Genomic DNA, 21,302 nt, shown 5'->3' with positions numbered 1-21,302 from the left:
ATTAAAATTAGGCTCAATCAAAATAATATGGGACTAATTCTCTTATTTTGATTGAGACTAATTACAAAGAAATTTCTCTTAATAATATGCGTGTCACCTTTTAATAGTGTTATTTAACATCATCATTTCAAAAGATACTTGTTTCTTAAAATAAATAAAAAACAAAACAAACAAACAAAGGATACAATTCACAATAATGCAATTAAAATTAAATTATCAGTATTTTTTTTTTGGGTAAATACTATGAGATGTCCCCACATCTGAAGGCTGTGATTAATTCCTGTTTATAGTTGAGATTGTCCCTGACCACAAAGTGCTTCCAATAAATTTCGAATTCCTATCATTGAGGTACCAAATAATTCACCAATTGGAAGTTGTAGTTTATAATTTGTCAACCACACCACCCCTTGTAGTTTAATTATCAATATTTTTTTATACAAAATTATCAGTATATCAAACCAAAAACATTGAAGTTGTACAAATAGAGTCAACTTCTTAACTGTCTACCCAAAAATAATAATATTGTATACGCTTTTAAATTTGAACTGAAACCTGAAATTTGTCCAGTGGATTTACCTCGAGATGCCAAATTCGTTTTGGGCTTTTTGAGCGTGGAAAAGAAAAAATAAAAACTGGGCCCTGCAACAGAGTGAGCATAAGCATAAATATATAAAATAAAATATATAAAAAAAAGTGGTTCTGGTCCTTGAAGTTGCGGTTAGGGCAGTGGCCTTAGGTTAAGGGTACTTTTATCACCCACTTGGATTGCCACGTGCGATGGGACCCAACCTAATAAGGGCTTCTTTTTCTTCTAAAAATAGAACCAGTAGGGTTATGCCAAATAAGTATAACTGCTAAATTGTATAAGCATAGCATCACCTAATTATGTAGGCAATGTAATTGCAAAATAAGTGCTAGTCGTATTATATTAATTACGAGTTAGGTAGTGTTTGATCTAACAAATAATAATGCATATCTACATAAGTAACTTTCATCAAGAACTCCTATTTATGTCATTTGAAAATTCTTGCTCCAATCTAGTGTTATAACCGGTCTTAAGTTTTTTAAGAATCAAGACGACGACAAATGAAAAACCCTACATACTCGAAAAATACCAATTATAAACAATGGAAAAATAATGCTGCAGCAAAATTCCAACCCGAAAGATATACTTTGTTAATGGGCATGAGCTGTGTGGGATCTCCCTCCTCATGCTCAAAGCAATGAATAGAGGGCGAAACGCATTCTGGCAGGTAGGGACCAAACAATATCCACCACCAACATTTCTTTTTAAAAGAGAAAACAAGATCAAGCAAATTATATTTATATGAAGCTTTGTTTATATGTATATAATTATATTAGACAAGAAAACTTTCTCTTCTTCTTGGACTTGGAGGAGGAAGTTTTGCTTTGAAAGCTGTTCATGCATGCACGCTATAATATATATATTTATATAAAAGTGAGTTGGTTTGTGTATCACAAAAAGAAAATAAGGATATGTTGAAATGAAGGGACAGTTTGAAAGGCAACGGTCCAACCAGAATGATGGAATATATATTGTTTTAGAAAGATATACTAATTAAAGAGACGCGGTGATTTGGGTAATGAATTATTATGATCGGCTAGGCACAATGTGAAATCCAGCTGGATTTGATTCTAACAGGCCCCCCCATCAATAATTAGACCAGTTTCTTCAGTATTAAGTTATGATCAACTATGAAAAGAACAAGAGTATGCATAAGCTAGGCAAAATGTGAAAGGAAAATTATAGGAGATCACGTTATCGTACCATATTATGTCTCATCTTTTTAATATAAATGGCATGTCGTACAATAATGCGGTCTCCTTAATTCAAAGCAACGTATACATTGTTAGAAACTCATGAATATAACTCGTCTTGAAAACAAGGTATTCATGAGTTCATATTCTAATTAAGATGTTAATTCACAAGTAGAACTTATAAACTACAACACGTACATAAAAAGAGCCACCAATAAACAACCCATAACGTACAGTAAGCCACTAAAAATTTATTAAACATAAATTGCATAGCAAGTCAAGATGTTTACTCAAAAGAAAATTGGTGAAAATTCAATTTTTTTGGGTTTTCTATGTTGACTAGAAGTGTCTATTTGACATTATTTATTTGGGGTGATTAGTGATTTTTCAAAAATTTTGGGAAGCCCAGTCTGTTTGGTAAATTGACTTATTGTTAAAAATTGTTGTGAGAGAAAACTATAAGGGAAAGCAGCTAATGAGGTGCTTTCATTTTATGATTATGCAGGAATCAATTTAAAAGAGGTGATGAGTTTAATGATTATGCAGCAATCATTTTTTGATTATGCAGGAATTAGTACCAACAACACTTTTAACAAAAAGTTTACCAAACTCCAAATTGCTTTATCTCACAGCTGATTTCTCCCACAGTAAATCTAACAGCGATTATTTTCACAGTACAACAATGCCAAACTTGCCCAAAGCGTCAAAATTAAAGATTTGGTATGTAAAAATCAATACTATTTATCCAACATGGGTATTTACAACCTAAGAGCATTTTCACTGGGAGGCTCTAGTCCGAGTTAGAGGCCTTCTAGGCCCCCAAATGTGTTTCCAGCGCCCAAGTTTGCCTAGGCTGCTGCATATGCATGCTGATGTCAACAACAAATTAAAAATTTTTAAAAAAATTGAAAAAATAAAAACCAAAAATTTATAAATACCTAGCCATATTCTTCATTTCCCACACCAAAACTCTATACAAATTCATCTCCTCATGTCTCATGTGAATAGTGATTGCCATGACAATGGGTGGAAAATCAACAAAAAAAATTGCTAGGACATGCACCATTCATGTGAATAGTAACAACTCTTGCCTCCTCTTCTCTTTTACCATGGTAAATAGGTGAAAATACTCTAATAAGGACTGAAAAATTATAGTTCAAAATATAATAGAGGGTGTGATATACAAAGAAAATGTAAAGAGAAAGTCGTAAGTGTGTTTTTTTTCATCATGGATGTTCATATAAAGAACCATTTAGGATTACAGTAAATTGGTCAGACAACATCATATGCAGTTGGATTATACCTTTTATTTAGGCTTTATATTTATCATCATGGATTATACCGTTGACCTCTTTCACGCCAAAAAAAAAATTCAAGGGAGTTCTTGGACCACAAAGGAAATTTTATCCTTCTGGTCCCTCATTTTGCAGAGAAGAAATCTGTGCTGTGGACATGATATGACCTTGTTTGCAGCCACGATTTTCAATGTTGCTAATGTTGACGAGAAGATCATATTCCTGTTCTTTCTTTGGGACCATGGGGCCATCAATCAGGAATATACCCAGTTTTCAAATTGGGCTTTCAAGCCTCAGAGTCCTCCTTTGTAATTATATTGGAGCCCAACACCACCCTCATTACCTATTTCTTCTTTATGTCACTTGAGTTAAAATGTACGGAGTGTTATGTTGTCTCCGAATTTGAATCTCATGTCATTTGAGTTAAAGTTTACACAAAGTGTTATGTTGTCAGTCTGCAAGTTCTAACGAAATTGTCTAACAAGAGAACATTTGATTAGATAAATTAAATAATATTGTGTAGCCCCACTATATCATTACATTTTCCACATAATTAACTCCTAATGTGGTGGATTGATTTGGCATAGTTCTCAGCCGTTGGGCGCTTTTCCTTTTTGGCTACTGACTTTTCATGGTTTACTCTTGCGCTTGTTGAACAGAGATTTAGGCCTCCATTCTCACCAAAAACAAACCAATAGAGTTCTGAACTTGTTGACATCAAGTTATCAGCAATTCAATTGCACGAAACTGGTATTGAAATTGAACTCTGGAAAAGAATAAAAATAAATGTGATTCCATGAACGAAATCGAAATCGAATAGCTTCCCTATCTAACAAAAAATAAAGTTAAAAAAATGAAGAACGGTGCAATTAATTTGATAAATGTAACATGGTTGAAGCTTGCGAGGCTGCTTTCGTCCTGGTGGTATGGGCGTATGAAAGCAGAGTTCAACTGCCATACTTTGATGGATGCTGTAACACTGATCTCTGTGGCATTGTTGAACACAAATAGCCTAGCAGCCCCATAAATTGCCTTGGTTGGGTAAATCCGATTTGTGATCGTTGTTCTTCCACCTTGAGCAAAGCTTTCCACAATCGAATGGTCAACCAGTATCCTCACTGATAATTTCTCATCCTTTAGAACCGGAATATAGCTACCAGTAATTTCTTTACGAACGTCATTTGCCACGGAAGACCTGTAACATATGCTTACGGTGTTAGACTGTGAATTTGAACTCCGCATTTACACAAGAATGTTTCTGATGAAAAGCTTACCTTGTTTGATCAGCACAGAAGAAAGTGTCGACAATGCCACCAGGTCCTTTGGCAACATAGAAGTAGACAGGAGTCTGCTCTGAGAGGCTCTCATCTGCAAGAACAAGAAGACCGAAGGGTCCCAAAGCGCCGCGTTTGGCAGCCCCACCGCTGGTATTGCAACTGAAGGCCTCATTGGATTCAGCTACGCTCTCTAAAACCTTCTTGTCCAATTCAAACTCGGCAACAATGTCCAACTGTTACATTGACATGCATTGTTCTGCTGAGAAATGCCCTCCAAAATGTGCCAATATTAGCATAAAATATAAATAAGAACAGAGAATGCACAAACCTGTGTGGCTGTGCCAACTTGAAGTGGCTCCACCGACCCTGCCTTCACCTCTACCTTGTTGAAATCCTTGCTGCTCAATCTCAACTTCTCAATCTCCTCCACCGGCCATTGAAGTAGGTTGCTTCCAGTCTTCTGGTCAAACAAAACTGTTCTAGGAATTCCCTGCATATAGTTATTCCACAAACATTGTAACTCCAACTAAAGATACATGTGCAAAGAGAAAAGAGTGTTTGGTACCGAGTACCAATCTATCACAACAATTGTTCAATATGGTGTTCGCAATATCAACAATGTATCAGATACTGTAAATTCGTATAATTGACCAAATCTACCTGAAGAGAGGCCCATCCCTTTTGTACATCAGCACTTTCACTATCAGACTCTCCAATCCAACCCCACAACACTCTCCTCCCCTTGTTTTGGTCATAGAAAGTCTTGGAGGCATAGAATTTGCCATAATCATACCTAATTCCAATACCAACATCAATCTTTTGGTTATCGGGAACCCATTTGCCAGTCTTCTCATCATAAGTCCCGAACGCATAGTAATCATTCCTGTCATCATCAAGGCTAGCCTTTACCACATGCTTCACATCAGGCCCGTTCGCAGAAGTATCCAATCCCTTGTCACTGGTTTTCGACACCGGATAAAAATCCACACACTCCCACATTCCAGTCCCAGGGACAGCATGAAGCACCCCATTCAGAAGCTCATAGGTTTTGAAGTCCTTGGTGTCATAAACCAAAGATATCCCAGTTTTGTTAAGCTTGGACCCAATGGTGATCCGCCATTTGCCCTCTGACGTGAACCATGCCGTCGTAGGGTCCCGGAAGTCCTTGTACCCGATGCCCGGGGGCGGGACTAGGACCGGGTTGCCGGAGTACTTGACCCAGTTGAGGAGGAGAGGGTCAGAGTGGTCAGCAGGATATGCAAGGTTTTGGACCTGGACAGACTCATTGGTTGAACCAGTGTAGAGCATGACAATTTTACCATCAGGGAGAATGGTGGCTGAGCCAGTCCAAACGCCATTGATGTCATACCACTGATCAGCCACCATGGCCAGAGGAAGGTGAAGCCAGTGGATCAAGTCCTTGGACACAGCATGTCCCCAAACTATGTCTCCCCATACTGCTTTGTTGGGATTGTACTGGTAGAAGAAATGGTACCAGCCCTTGTAAAATAATGGACCTGTATAAACAACAACAAAAAAATCACAAAATTAGATGTTACAAATTACTGTGTTACTTCAATTACTGTTTATAATTTTATTTTATTTTATTTTAGTTGTTGGTATTGAAAAAGTCAAGGATTGATTAATTTGATTTTCTTGTTTTTCATGTGAAGTTCATGTACACGGCAGCATCATGGAGTTGGCAAAGTTTGATTGCAAAAGTGTCACGCATCTTTCGTTGACATGGCCTCTTGAAATGTCAGATACTTCCTACAAAGTTGGGTTGCAACTTTTTTTGTATATTTTTTTAAAATGGAAACTTCAAACTATTTGGCTAAATCATGCAATTATAATCCAAAAGGTCGGAAGAATACAAGTTTGACAGGTCAATAAACAGAAACTTAGAGATTGCTTACCGTTGGGATCTGAAGCAGCCCGAAGAAGAGTCACCAGTCAAAGCCAACCATAAAGAAAGAAAAATGAATCAATAAAATATTAACATGCAATTTAATTCTAATAAATAAGAAGATGAAGTGTTAGATAGACCCACGCAACAATTACTTGCAAAGAAAAACTTCTATCAAGTTCATTTTATTAAATTTGAAGCTTGTTGAGTTAAATCAGAGAAATCTCTTCTTCTTATAGTTTAAATTATTGTTTGTATTTTAAAAAAAATAAAATTAAAGTGTCAGTAAGTTATCAGTTGTTATTAAATTATTAAAAAGTAACATAATAACCACTCAAAAAAAGTAACATAATAACTATTTTGTCTAATTCTGAAAATTGACTGGAAAAATCATATTAATTAGTATAGATATTTGCGTGAAGTTCATTTCAATTGTACTTCAATAAAGTACAATCACTTTATTCAAAAATAAAATTTTAAACAAAAGTGGAAAATCACTTTTTGCAACCAAATGAATAGAAAAAATAAATAAAATAATAACTAATGTTCTCCGTTTTTTTTTTTGGGTCAACCAGAAAGGTTCTCCTTTATCAATCAAACCCACGTGTTTTGATGGTCCATTTCATTTCATTTATGGACCAAAAGTTAAAACCACAAATAAAATAAAAAACAAAAAACCAAGCAATCATTTTGTCCATTCAACAGAAAAAAAGAAAGAAAAAAAAAAAAATCCACGTACCATTCATCCAATTCTTTTCAGGCTGAAAATGGAAGGCAGTTCTCTGCCATGACAACATGCTATTGTTCCATGGAAACACCGGCCCGTCCACGTCCCCGGCTAACCGGTTCATCTTCTCGGACACTCCGGCCGGCACGCCCCTAGAAACTGGCCTCAATTTCTCGGGGCGTGCTGTATGAGGCTGTTTAGCCAAAAACAAGGGTTCATGTTTGTTGCTTGCATTATGGGAATTTGGTTCCTTGCCACTTATAATGACCACCAAGAGAGAAACCATAAGCAACCCAGAAAAGATTGCTAGGAGCTCCTTCAAGTGCCTCTTCCGGGTCTCCGGGGCTCCTCCATCCGGGTTGGCTCCATTTGGCAGAGGGGTGTAGGTGCAGGGCAGGGTATTGAGATCTGATGGAAGAAAAGGTCTTGGGTCTGCCATATAAGATTGAATGGGTTAAGCTTGAGCTCTTGATGTATTATTGGCTACAAACTGGAATGGGTTTTGTTCATTTCGAATTGGGTCGTTTGGCAGAAAAGAAAAAAAAAACAGAGAGATTGAAATTTGGGTAATGAGTTTTCGGACAAGTGAATAATGTGTGTTTTGTGTTAATTATTTATATGCGTATGTGCATGAAGGGAGAGCATGAGAGGACAAGTGGACAAAAGAGTTGTTTTTCTGCTGAAGAAGTGGACAACAGAGTTTGAAGCGAGTCTCGTGGTGTTTGTTCTAATTGCTACTTTTCTTATTTATTTAATAATAATAATGATTCATTTTGTTACTTTGTTTCACAATGCAAATGGCGTTTCTGGGATGTTTAATTAGGGATGATAAACGTGAAGTAGCAGTAACCCACGTGGTAAATCTGTTGTGGCACAGTGTTTTCAACCAATTAGAGTTTACCCTAGCTAGTTTTTATTTCTCTCATCAATGTGATTTTTCAGGAAAAATTTCACGACTTACTTCCCCATTCCTTGTCAAGTACATATCACATAAATCAGATGTTTAATCGAGAATCAATGAACTAAAATCCCTTTTTCTTTCTGGTGTATATGATGATAGTATAACTCTATTTTTAAATCATGCATCTATGTGAGTTACTGTGAGCCGTTGATAGACATAATTCTTCGATCAAATTCTGGGTTATTATTAAGTTTTGAGAGAGTATCAATGAGTCGGGTGGTTTTTGGGTGGGGGTAATTAACTATTGAGACACAGAAAGGACAATGGTTCTAGAAGGCCTAATTAAGGCTTACCATTGGTTGGTTATAATGGTAGCTCCAAAGACCTGGTTGAGCAGTTTTATGTTAACACGGATATATATATATATATATATATATATATATATATAAGTCTTGTAGATTCAGATTTAGAAGGTGACAGCTACCTGGCGTGGCCTTAATAATTCGAACCTATCCAATAAATTATTGGACAGCAAATGATGACTCAGCTTGCCTAAGATCCTCGTTTTCCTTGGCCATTGTCAGGGAAGAAGCCCATTTTAATGTTTTGTCTTCCACTAATAATTAGCATTATTGTGGAAAAAACCAAAATGAACAAGACAACCACCCAAACCAGATCAGGACTCTTTTGTTTTCTAACACTTAATTTTGTGAGATTGATGATTAATCCAGTTGATTCTGCATGTTTCCACATGCCTGCAGACTGCAGCTTAACCCCCCATATGCTATCTTGCAGCCTCCACCACATCCACATGCAATAATGCAATCGACAGAATCACTATGTAGGGTTAGATTGGAAGATTGATTGGACCATTCATGATGCGTCACAGTATTTGAGTCAGTTTTGTTGTCAAATCGGAGTTGGAACGTCCGACCGACCTCCCACTTTCGTTCTTTTGCTCTTTTTTCTTCTTCTAACACTTGATTTCAGCTCTCAATAACCAGAGGACTGCTACTAAAATTCCTTTTGTAACGAAAGCACACCTACCATTTGCCCATGAAGCTTTGAAAACCACAAGCAGTTGAATTTTACTTGCGTGAATCGTACACACGTGTCTAGGCGAAATCGTCCACGTGCAAAATTTGATCGTTAAAAGGTTGTGAGTTCTACACGTATTAGAAGGAACCGTTCACTCAATTCACCGTAACATATCTCGATTTAGTAGTTTGAGTACAAATACATATAACTATTTTTACACATTGAATTTTTGGTCAAATTTAGACATTAACTTATTACACTAAGGAAAATACTTCTCTCATTTCTTTGTAAGTATGAATTTCTACATTCTTGCCAATGTCAATAATATATATATATATATATATATATATATATATTGTCACGCCCCGTGAGAGCAGTTGAATACAAAGAAAAAGCTTTACAGGTTGGTAGCATATTTTCTTAAATATTCATCAACATGATTGCGTTCAAATTTCTTTGCTGGTAGCATAAATGGACAGTACGGGTGACCACATGAATAACATGATTTTCTTTTTCGTCAAAGGCAACTTTTCATTCAGACAGAAGCAACCAAAATAGGCGAGAAACATGGAGGACATGAATAACACGGTTTTGGAATGCGATTTTTATTTTATTTTTAGCACAAGCAACTAAAGAAGAGGAGTTTATACAAATATTGATTGGGTACTTGGAATTTTGAACCGGAATTTACATAAATATTGATTAGGTGCCTCGGAATAGATGAAAGCCCTCAACCAACTAAATTATATCCCATTAGATTGGAATGCGAATTTAATTGAGAAACATGGAGGAGCAGCTAATTTTTTTTTTAATGAAATTATTATTTAACCAAGCGGAAGAACTTTGGTGTTTATATCTGATTAAATTTTTGTATACGGCTTTTATTAATTGTTTTAGAAATTATTAGTTTTTTTTTTCCTTTCTGATCACGGCATAGGCATTCTCATCTCACGTGTGTATTAACAAAATTCACATTAGCTGCACGTTTTTATGATAACATAAAGTTCTTTGCTGAGATCAAGTGTTGCTGGAGATAAACATTACAAGAGAGAAGGAAAAACGAAAGCCAAACCAGTATTTCCCTCTTATTCCATGAAAGGCAAGGCAAGATCAGCTTAGCAACAGAAGATAGCACTTCATACATTTGGAGGTGGCCAAATTTTCTCAAATAATTCCTCAACTCGATTTGCTTGATTAGCATAACCATCTAGTCCACTGGCCAGAAGCTCCACGGCTGCAGGTCCCACAGCTGATGCAAAGCTTAATTGGTCCCACTTGACAAGCTGGACACAAGGTGAAGATTGGTTAACAAATCTAAAACCAAAAACATTTTGATAATCTTTTCAGAATAGATTTACACCAGAGAGGTCTATCAATTTGAACCAATAACTATTTTGGACAGGCATATATGCATATAACTGATTTAAATTAGTCTTAAACCCAATCATTCTACAACTTCAATTCCAATCATAGCAACCCTGTTTGGTTGAGCAATGAGAAATTACTCTTGACACACAGCAAAAGAGGCTTTCTTATTCACCAATTTTACTTTTTCAGAAAGGCTATAACAAAACTGTGAAAAAAAGAAACACGATATTTCTCATACTAGTGAGCAGAGTCTCCGATTTTGGTGATTGTGATTACGAAATGGACCACCTACATAGTGCGTGCGTGCACGAGCGAGTGTGTGGGGCATGAGTCCAATATCAGTCCCATGCAGACTGTACATCTATAGAGGGTCTAGGCCTAACAATGCATCGAAGAGCATTTCCTCCTACATGAAATCAGAAAGCATGCACACACATGGTCTTTAGCAGGAAAAGTATGGTGATTATACTAAAAGGCCAATGGTATTGGGTGGTGACTTGGAAACCAAGGCATAGAAAACAAGACCTCTGTTGTAGTGGTTGTATACTAATGCATGACAAGGCAGATGATGGAAGTAGCGAAGTGCCTGGTGCCAAACATGGATATGATTTTTATTTTCTAATGGGGTAGTGACATTCCTATCAACGGGATAGACAATGATGGTGCAGCCATATTGGTGATTCTAGAGGTTTGAAGAAATTCCATCTCCACGTTCATTGAAGTTCTAGTAATAATGATGACGCCTAAACTATTAAGCTTTGCTTCCAAAATGAAAGACTTTCAAACTTTAAGATACTGTCATGAGTAGCTAAGCACGCTTATCACAAGTTGGCGGGTTTTATTAATACTAATAGCTGAGAAAAAAAAGGGTTAATACTAAAATATTTAGTCCTTTTGGCATTCTTCCTTTTTCTTTTCTTTTTTTCTTTTGGCACTCAACATGTCTACTTCTCAAAAAATAGAGGCACTCATTATTTTACAACTATTTGGCTTTTCACATAGCTCTATCAAAACTGGCAACCTTTTGTCTTTGCCACATGAAATAAGAGATTAAAATTGAAGTACCAACAGCACTACACACAACATGCAGGTGAACCTGTTAACGCGAGTCATCATTTTGCTTCATGTATTATTTTTTCATTTTATTTGAAATTTCATTTTATTTTTTCATTGCTGATGTAGAATAAAAAATATTGAGCACACAGGATGGAAAGCAGACCTCTTCTTCACTGAACTTGTAGATGGCAGCAGATTGTGGAGATAGCCTCCTGACGAAAGAATACTTCTCTTCGGGGGTAGTGATTGATTCTTTGAGTGACTGCAATACCTTCAGTGGTGCAATGATGTAGTCAACCCTGAACATGTACCAGACAACATAAGCAGGAAGATCGTTCCCTGAGTTGAGTTTTGTTGGAAATTCCCAGATACATAAGATTAAAAGGTGAGTCATACGAATTTACCCCAAGAGACTGAACAAATCCTGCTTATTCCGAACTGCTGCTGCCATTAACTTTGATTTATGTCCATATTTGTGGATGTAGTTATACGCCTTCGTCACCTGTAATGTCAAAAAGCATCTCATATGGGAACAGTTTATATTCATTACTATCCTTTACGAAAGCTCTAGTGTCACCTGAGAAATTCAAGGCATAGCCAGAAGTTAAAGCATCTAACAGACTCTAGACAGTGATGGGGAAAGAATGTTAGTATAAATTATTTAGGCTCATTCCTAATGGTTGTCAGATTTTAGGATAAAAACAATACTGGAAAAACAAAAAGTACAAACCAGTTTATATTTGGTAATTGCTTACAACTGAGATGCATCTAGAGGTCAAAAATCAAAACTCAAAACAGAGTAATCCCGTTCAAGGACCACGACAAACAACAGTACATAATCACAAAACCACAAGATGAGAACTTTCCAACTTACCAAGGCTAACCCAGGATCCTCCCCTCTCTTGAGAGCAGCTTCTATCTCAGGGTCACCAGAATGGTTGCGAGACCAATCCTGAATGATAAATTTGACCATTAGCGGTTACAATAAACTGAAGTTGAACTAAATAAAAATTCCATTATTACCCTAAGACGGCCAACAAAAATCTGAATAACAGAAGCGCCAGCTTGGGCTGCAGCTGCAGCTTGAGCAAAGCTGAAGAAAAATGTACCATCACCAAACACAACTAAAAAATTAAAATGAATTCATCTTAGAACAGCATTGTGTGTGTGTGTGTGTGGAAACACATATAGAGAGAAAAAAGAGAGAGAGTCATGAGAAGTACAAAGTTGAACTTGAACAGCAGATATAATGGCAAAGGAATGTTCATAAATCACAGATGAAAAAAAATCACAAAGCAGCATTCTGATTTGTTGTTTATATAATCAGAACCTAATAGCTTCTGCCTCAGCATTTTAGATTGATATACAAGCAATTTTCAATTCCACAATAAGAAAACATGTAATTCTAACTACAAAGGCTCCTTTAGACATTGCCGGGATCATGGATTTGAACTTTCAAAACAATAGCAAGCTAAATCAACAAATTTTTACAATTCATGAAAAGCAATCTTGTTGCCCAACCAACAAGGAAGGGGGAATGGGAAAAGGAGAGGGCGAGGGAGAGAGGGAGGGAGGGAGGGGGTATCATAAAACTTTATCCTCTATTACAACTGTATAAAACTATGCCCTTATAGAAGTTAGTAGTACAACATCAAGTCTAAGATTTCAAACAGGTTTGTCAAGCTTACACAAGTTAATTACAAGAGATTTACCTGTACACAAATGTCAAATGCGTCTGTATGCCCTCAGATTCTAGTAATCTTGAAGCTTCAATTCCCTGAACAGAAAACCAACAATCGATGAGCAACAAATGATGCAAAACAATCGCCTCACAACAGGCCTGAGCAATTGTCATCAAGTCCACTCAGAATATTCACAACAGGCCTAATTATCTCTGACACTTACTTGCCAAGTTGAAGGAATTTTGAACAACAAACGCTCAGGAGGAACATTAACTTCATTGTACAACTTCAGCAAGTCATGCACCTGCATATTAGATAAACCAATTGTATCAGACTGCAATGAAAGAGAGAGCAAATAATCTAAGTGACAGGGAGAAAACGATATACCTTAGGAAAATGAACATAAAAATACTGCACTTAAAATTTCTGGGCACTAAAATTAACAAAGTACACAACCGTAAGAAAATGTAACAAAATTTCAGTATCATTTTTTTCTCACACATTTTCTGCAAGACTATTAAATCTAGTCATATTATAGGCGTTTTAGAACTTTAATGCCAAACTATTACACCAGCCATGACAAGTATAGCTCAATAAAATAAACAACATGACAAAACTTATCAAGATTATCATTAAAAATCATATAGTTGCTTGAAAAACAATCAAGAATAAGATGAATGCATACACAGTTAAAATAGAAACCAACAAATTGTTGTTGAACATCAGCATTTACAGTATGTTTAATTTTTGTGTAATGTATTAGCATTTTCTTTAACTAGAAAATATAAGACAAGATTTCCAGGAAGAAACGAATACCTTTCTGATAATGCCATGCGTGTCATAAGCAAGACGTGCATCCACCTCAGTAGACACTCGGCCAGGAACTAGTTTCGCCAAATAACCACCAACATTCACTAAAGCCTACACGCGCATAGCTAAATTTTGAACAATATGATCAATCTAACAAGGCATAGCTATTTCTAATGACAAGATACAAGAAAACCAACCTTGTTACTGAAACATGACAATCTCAATTCGGAGTTTTCATGCTTATTACACTCTGAATCCGCCAATGCCATATCCACAGCATTCTACACCAAAGAAAAATTAATCAGAAAACACAACATGTAGTCCCATATCGAAATTGGTAAGCACATGTAATTTCTTATTTATTTTTCGAAAGATTTCTTCCCCAATGGAAGATTGAAGGCTTACTCTAAATATGGTGTCAGGGAGGCTACATATACCCAAGAGTAGGGAAGAGCTCACTGTAGCAGCGGTTGGAGGAAACCTTTTCATAAATAATCAGTAAACAGCCAAAAGTTCAAAATTTAGAAATAATCCTTCATGAAACCATGCAAAAATATGAAATAAATGAAATTTTAAACAATATGGATATGCTACTTTATTACTCCGAGTTTCTGTTGCTACCAAACTAAAATCTAAAAAAGTAAATGAATATTAGAGCTATTCTGATCATTAAGTAAAGACATTATTATCAGTTCATAAGAAATTCTGATTCATAATTTACAGCATGATCATGAAAATTTCAAATTCCACTTCTACAAAAACAAGCAAAAGAAAAAGAATATATATTTGGATACCTCTCGAAGTCATCGAAAATGACGGTGTCTGGAACGATCTCACTGAAGCTAGAGACGAGGTCCAATTCTGTGGTTGAACCTGAAAATCCAATTCAACCAAAAATGAAAAAAAATAAAAAAAGAAGCAAAGCTGAGTATTGAGACACTGAGACAGAAAGCTCACTGACCGGTGTCGAGAGCGGAGGCCCGAATGACAGGAAATGATCGCTGGAAGTTGAAGAGCAGATTGGAAGCTGGAGATCCATTGGAAAACCTCAGCCTTGTTCCCTGCTATGATTAATTTTGAATGTAAAACAAACAAAATAAAAAATAAAAATTCAAGGTTTACGCTCGTACAGCAATAGTTAACGACGCAGAGCAGGGAGAGAGGAGAGAGAGATAGAGAGTATTGAGTGCACCTGGAAAGACGAGACAGCTGAAGAGGGCGGAGATTGCAAAGAGACTGACATTTTTGGGCTTCGCTCGAAATCGGTAGCAGTTGGAAGTTATTTGGGCGGATCAGTGAGGCATGTTTTTATATGTACACACCTCATCCTCTGTTTCCAAAAAAACAAAAAAAAAACACCTCATCCTCTGAATTTTAATGATGCTTTTTTGTTATGGACATTTTCACTTTGTCTATGTAAAAACATGTTACAAGCAAGGAAAATGTTTTGCAACCTTGTCTTTTTAGAAAGAAGACTGTCCTAAGTTGGAAGTATCCATCTCTATTGATTTAGGGAAAGAAAAAAAAAATTATTGTGAAATCTATTAAAAACACGCGTCATGTTATTATCGATATGCTATGTGATGTAATATATACATATTGTATGTTACGTTGTGTAAATAGCGTTACTCCTTGTACAATTTCAAAATCAAACTTTGAATTGGGGTAAATGATGTCTAGAACTATGCTTTAATAAATAGTTTTGAAGATAATATATAAAAAAAGGTGCTTCATAAGAAGTCGGATAATGGATATAGATGATAATAACAAGGACGATCATTTGAGGATTTTTTGAGTTGAGAGAGAAGTCCTTTGTATTCTCCGCTGGGCAAATATTGGGAGATTGTGTTTTGTTTTGTGACCCCATTTGATTTTTTTTTATGAAGTACAATGGGCCTTGCAAAGCTTCCAAGTTATTTCAGTACTGGGTTAAGTGATAAAGTCCAAAATGCCAGCCTTGCTGATCTTTCTAACAAACAAAATTGTTCTTCTTCTGCTATTCACTTTGCATGGTTGAAAATTGATTGGTTTCGATGCAGTTATACTTAAGTTAACCCCAATAATATCTTTTCGACATACGGGTTTAACGTGTAAGTTGTCGAAATTTCAATCCCAAAAGTGCAGGATCCAAAGTGAAATAAAAATTTGAGAAGTTTTTGTGCAGTACACTGAAACAGTTTGTGACATTCCACAAAGTCTACAAGATTAGAAGGAACCATCTTGGTAAGGAAAGCTTTGAGAGATGAAAATGGGGAGAAAATACTTATTTTTTTATAAGCCAAAGACATGAAATAACAAAATAACTGAGAAGCTCTGAACTGACAACTGAGGTTGTAACATAACAGCAGCTGCTTTTAGCAGCCTTGAGTTCTTGTGGAGTACAAAATTAAAAAAAAAAAAAAACTAAATGCCTATTATACTATATTTCAGATCAACTAAGTGCTCCCTTAGCATTTAATTGGCTTCTTCCTCCTCCTCCTTCCATCTCACCAAGGACTTGAGAAATTCCATGACCTGCATAAAAATTTCAATGGATTTTTTGAGATGAAATTAAAAATAACACAGCCAACATGCCTGCAAATTCACACATAATACATTATACATATTAAGGATGAGAGTAAAACCTCTGATGGGTCCTTGAGAGAGTAGAAGGCACTGGTTTCTTTTGGAACCGGCGACACCAGAATTCCATAACCACGCTTCTTATTCTTCTTCAAGAACTGAAACAATGTATGAAGATTTTATATTTAGTGTCAATGTTACGAACTCTTGTGGGTAAGATTAGTAAAAATGCAGTGATGGTAGTGTCACCTTGAATGCATCTTCATCGGTCCTATCATCACCAATATAAATTGGGAGCACATCATCCCTACCATTTAGCCCTGCACCATTTGTCCAGGTTCTCATAGTGTGAATATGTATCATTTAAGAGAGAGAGAGAGAGAGAGAGAGAGAGAGAGAGAGAGAGAGAGAGAGAGAGAGAGAGAGAGAGAGAGAGAGGTTTGGTTCAGTACCAAGAGATTCAAGCAGAAATTCAACTGCTTTTCCCTTGTTCCAGTCAATAACAGGGCGGACCTCTAAAACCTGCAAGAAAAAACAATGTCCAAATTTATATGTTAGATGGAAAGAATTTGGCTTATTAATGCAAATGATAATAAGATGAAAAGCAACAAAATTAAGGCAAACCAGTGAGATTAATCACCTTCCGCCCATGAGTTAATCGTAAACGAGGGTAGTCTTTGAGAATATCATGAACACTTTGTGCAATTGTAGACCAATTCTGAAGTCAGAACACATGCCAAAAATAACCAAAACAAGTCAGACAAACTCTTGCAGATGCAATTGTAAGCTTTCTTCTATTCTTCTTAAAGTAAATGCTTACTTTCTCATCTACATTACGGTAATGTACAGAGGCGCAAAACTTGTGATTTTCAACTTTTGCACCTTTGATCCCTTTAGTATTCTCGACGAGGGTTCTAAAAACCTCGTCGATCATAGGTATAAACTCCCTAGCAGGCTGGAAGAGGTTTACCTCCTTACCCTGCCAGATCAAAGACAGATAATGAGAACTCAATTGAAAAAAATTATACAAAAGTGCAAAGGACTTGTAGAATTTTATTGTCATGTTACCTGTTGGTCAGTAGATTTCACACAGTTTGGATGGTCATTGGAGTCTGTATTAGTGACAGGACCCATTATGTCCATTCCATGACTACCAGCATAGTAAAGTTCTGTTAGTCCTACCAAATCATATACCTGAAACAAATCCGCTCATCAGACTGCCCTAATGACCGGCATTCGAATGGCATCCACACAAGGACCAAATAGACAAGATGAAATTAAACTATGAGTCGGAAAAAAGGGGGGGGGGAATGCTGCAGCTACCTTATCGCGGCTTCTTCCACTAATAATAGCAGTTGGAAAATGCTTCGCAACGTTTCTTACAGCAGAACGCATCTGGCAACAGTTTCTTTTGGTTTCAGACACAGAAGAGAAATAAAAGTCGAAATTTATAAGCATAAAACAACAAAACACAATTCTTACAGCATTAGACATTATTGCACGGTCAGGGTCATCAACTATCGGGGAAAGAGTCCCATCATAATCTAGAAATATTGCTATCTTCTTGTTCCTTGCAAAATTTGTAATCCGCTCGAACGAATTCAGTGCTGATGGATGCTTAAGCTGCATCATCACAGAGAGCACAAGACGAATAAGTTTGAAGTCATACAAGAACAAATGGATATAAACTGCGAAGTTATTAGAAGAGAAGCAAATATACCATCCAAGAGCAGTAAGCATTATCAACATCATCTGAAGCAACCTCAAAATTGAAATCCTTAATGAGCTTCTTCCGGGGAGGTGAAGAGGATTTCATGGCATCAAGCCAACCATTGGACCGAACATCATCGAGCTTTCCTGGCTTTTTCCTTGGGATGTTAATGTACTTGCCAGAGGAGAATGATGCTCCTTGCTGTGAGTATGGCAACAAACTAGAATGGAGGCCTAGTCTTGACTTACTTATCGGTGGAGGGTCAGTGAGGACCGAAGCAGCATGATTTGTCTTCAACTCCATCGGATCCAGTTTCGTTGCCAAGTGCTAATCAAAGTGACAAAGTTTTGTAGTTTGTAGTGTTTAAAAGGAATGGCTCTGTCAACAACACAGAGTATGCTCCTAAGTTCAAGAAATATACTTGTTTTAGCCGACCCTTTTGTCAATGAAAAACCACCTCTTCAACGTTTTCTTGTCACTGCTGTTGGGTGAGCAGTCCATTAAGCACAGAGTTCCTCAAAACTGTCATGACATTAAAGCGTCAAATGGAAAGATAAAAAACAACCAGCTTCAGAATACCAATGTCCAAACCAAATTCACACCAAGTGTTCAGAGTCACACCTTCTCATCCCCAGAACAACACTGCATTCATAAAAGGCGGTCAAACATTCTTCGTACAAGGGTCTTCGGGAGGAAAGAATATAGGTGTATGGTTTCAAATTGCAGCAAGTTGTCCTAAGCCTCTTCCTGCAGAACCATAAAATAAGTGGCTTAAGTATTGGTGTATAACAGTATATGCACTTGTAAATGAACATTTGCTTCAAGTTTCAACTACAACACTTGCAAATTGCAATCACTTTTACCAGGGTGAATTTAAAGCATATCAAAGGGCAGTTAAAATAGGGTTGGCACTCAAAACAATCCAGAAGCAAATGAAAATCTATGGTGCTTAAGAGTTGCAGGAACAAAAGACTTTGAAGGGAAGGTAATTTATATGCCATGTGGTAAAAAAACACCAACTCTATAGGACTCATGAGATCCATATAAATTGACAGAAAACACATGTGACTCTTTACAACCACCCCAAACAAAAACAAAGTCAAACTAATTTGATAATTTATTGATGCATTAAAAAAGGGGCACAATGCACAAGTCAATTAATACATAGATTCCTTTGATTAACATAATTAGTCATAGTTAAATATATTCTTACCAAAGATTTGGACATAGAGGCTACCTAATTTTTGAGTTTAAACAAAAGACAATAATTACTGCATGCGGGGCAAAGGGATGGTGAGGTGTAGTATATATTAGGCCATTTCTCAAAGACCCCACCATTGAATGCTGGCAATAAACTATACCACAAATACAAGTTTTCTTGGCATTATATCAACTTATGTTGTGATTGAAATTCAGCAGAAATTATATAAGTTGCTATCTACAAAGTATTAGGGTCGGTTCAATTTGGGTTAGTTCGGTTTTGGGTTCAACCAAGATACCGAATCAATGGCCTCGGTTTGCTAATAATTAAAACCAAAATTAAAACAATACGCAGGTGTAAACCGATGGGAGTATTGTTCAATTTAATTTCCCAAAAAGATAGCATTAGTATTCTTTCCCAAAATTAAGCTTCAAACAACCAAGATCATTGACTACATAGCTCTAGTAAACAAAGATAAAATAACAATGGAGAAAGAAAAAAAATCAACCCAAACAGCTATTGATAAAATAAGAAATAGCATTAAAAATGAATCATATATGCAATCAGATAATAAAATATACACACAAGATATAAACCATTAAAATATACACTTGAATTTAAATGTTCACAACCTGTATAGAGTATAATAATCTAACTATATTTGTATTTTATGTATGCATATAATGCTATACATCATCATCTAGTTACTTTATAGAAGCAAAATATAAATTGGGCTCATTAAATAAAAATTCAACCATACCAAGACTTAATGCACAAAGCTGAAGCTGAATCGGAAGGAGCCATAGATCTAAAGAATACATCACCTTCCGAATTGATTAAATTTAAAATAATATAAATTATTATATATATATAAAGTTCAAAACAAAACAATTCCCCGTGCTGTGACAAGACATCACAACTACCACAACGAACGTAATATTTAATCCCCACCAGAAAAAAAAATACAAAGTATTCAAAACGTAAACACTTTCTGAAGACATCACAAGTGGAAAAATAAACTAATCACATAGACTGTCACGTGAAAAAATTATTAAGTTTGTTATGAATAGATAATAAATAAATAAATAAATAAAAGAACTTTCGTTTGAAAAATTGCACCCAGAAAAGCAAATAAAGCTTCTCGTTCAAAGTCCATGAGGCTTTTTGTTTTGTAAGCTACATCAAGGGAGGTGATTTAGGCACGTTGTGAAAATTTCAACATATTTTCCTCAGTTCACAGCAACCGACAAAATTGAAATCCGTACTAAAATAAGGTAAAATGAACATATTGGCTGTCAAGTCATTTTCTTTAATACAAATCATATCAGATTTCCACCCATCAACAAATCCCATTATTCAAAACACCAAGATTTGGCAAAAAAATTATATGAAAGATGATTGATCCATAAACAAAAACTTGCAGCATATATATATAAATGTTGACAGCAACACACATCCATTAATTAATATATCATGATTCATATGGTCCAGAAGCCAACCATATATGTCATGGATTTAACAGCAACAAAACTGATGATGCTATCCAAAAGTAAATGGCCTAGGGGCTCATGGTCATGACACCAAAAGCTCCGCCATAATCCATGAAAAAGGCTTCATCTTTGCCATAATTGGGAGACAAAAACAAAAGGGTTTGCTTTCTAATATGTAAAAAAGCTAAATCGAGCGACTTTGGGTAAAGATCTGAGAAGAAAAACTCAGAAGAAAGGTAAAATGATTGGTTTTGGTCATGTTATATGGATCCAAACAGCATTTGCTTATATATGATATCAACGAAAACAGAAAAGAAAAATTAAAGAGAAGGAGAATTGTATAACCTGATCTTTAATAGTCGATGAAGAAGAGACTGAATTAACCTGGAAACGAAAGAACCTCACATAAACAAGCATTCACAGGCGGCCAAATAATTGGAAGGGGGGAGAGAGAGAGAGGAATGATCACCCGCCTGGGAGAGAAAGTAGCTGGAAACCC

General features: G+C 36.1%; 3 protein-coding genes across 3 annotated transcripts; all 3 read right to left on the bottom strand.

Annotated features, from left to right (window-relative positions):
• On the bottom strand, positions 3,749 to 7,726 carry LOC18776102 (acid beta-fructofuranosidase 2, vacuolar). The gene is made up of 6 exons (XM_007210252.2): positions 6,997 to 7,726; positions 6,268 to 6,276; positions 5,012 to 5,868; positions 4,680 to 4,841; positions 4,349 to 4,584; positions 3,749 to 4,269 (listed from the first exon to the last, which is right to left on the bottom strand). The coding sequence occupies exons 1-6, from the start codon at positions 7,421 to 7,423 to the stop codon at positions 3,900 to 3,902; spliced, it is 2,061 nt and encodes a 686-aa protein (XP_007210314.1). The 5' UTR covers positions 7,424 to 7,726; the 3' UTR covers positions 3,749 to 3,899.
• LOC18777376 (transaldolase) lies at positions 9,879 to 15,196 on the bottom strand. Its single transcript, XM_007209169.2, has 13 exons — positions 15,032 to 15,196; positions 14,801 to 14,900; positions 14,634 to 14,712; positions 14,245 to 14,320; positions 14,037 to 14,120; positions 13,846 to 13,950; positions 13,253 to 13,333; positions 13,060 to 13,124; positions 12,371 to 12,440; positions 12,222 to 12,299; positions 11,752 to 11,849; positions 11,511 to 11,646; positions 9,879 to 10,206 (listed from the first exon to the last, which is right to left on the bottom strand). Exons 1-13 carry the CDS (start codon positions 15,080 to 15,082, stop codon positions 10,060 to 10,062), a joined length of 1,170 nt encoding a protein of 389 aa, XP_007209231.1. The 5' UTR covers positions 15,083 to 15,196; the 3' UTR covers positions 9,879 to 10,059.
• LOC18777374 (probable trehalose-phosphate phosphatase F) lies at positions 16,089 to 21,257 on the bottom strand. The gene is made up of 13 exons (XM_007210503.2): positions 21,149 to 21,257; positions 18,734 to 18,859; positions 18,534 to 18,634; positions 18,122 to 18,439; positions 17,884 to 18,024; positions 17,725 to 17,796; positions 17,470 to 17,595; positions 17,222 to 17,380; positions 17,042 to 17,119; positions 16,854 to 16,923; positions 16,651 to 16,721; positions 16,464 to 16,559; positions 16,089 to 16,353 (listed from the first exon to the last, which is right to left on the bottom strand). The coding sequence occupies exons 4-13, from the start codon at positions 18,413 to 18,415 to the stop codon at positions 16,294 to 16,296; spliced, it is 1,167 nt and encodes a 388-aa protein (XP_007210565.1). The 5' UTR covers positions 18,416 to 18,439; positions 18,534 to 18,634; positions 18,734 to 18,859; positions 21,149 to 21,257; the 3' UTR covers positions 16,089 to 16,293.

This window comes from Prunus persica, chromosome G5, assembly GCF_000346465.2.
Source record: "Prunus persica cultivar Lovell chromosome G5, Prunus_persica_NCBIv2, whole genome shotgun sequence".
Classification (NCBI taxonomy): domain Eukaryota; kingdom Viridiplantae; phylum Streptophyta; class Magnoliopsida; order Rosales; family Rosaceae; genus Prunus; species Prunus persica.
This window is presented reverse-complemented; position numbering and strand designations above follow the sequence as displayed.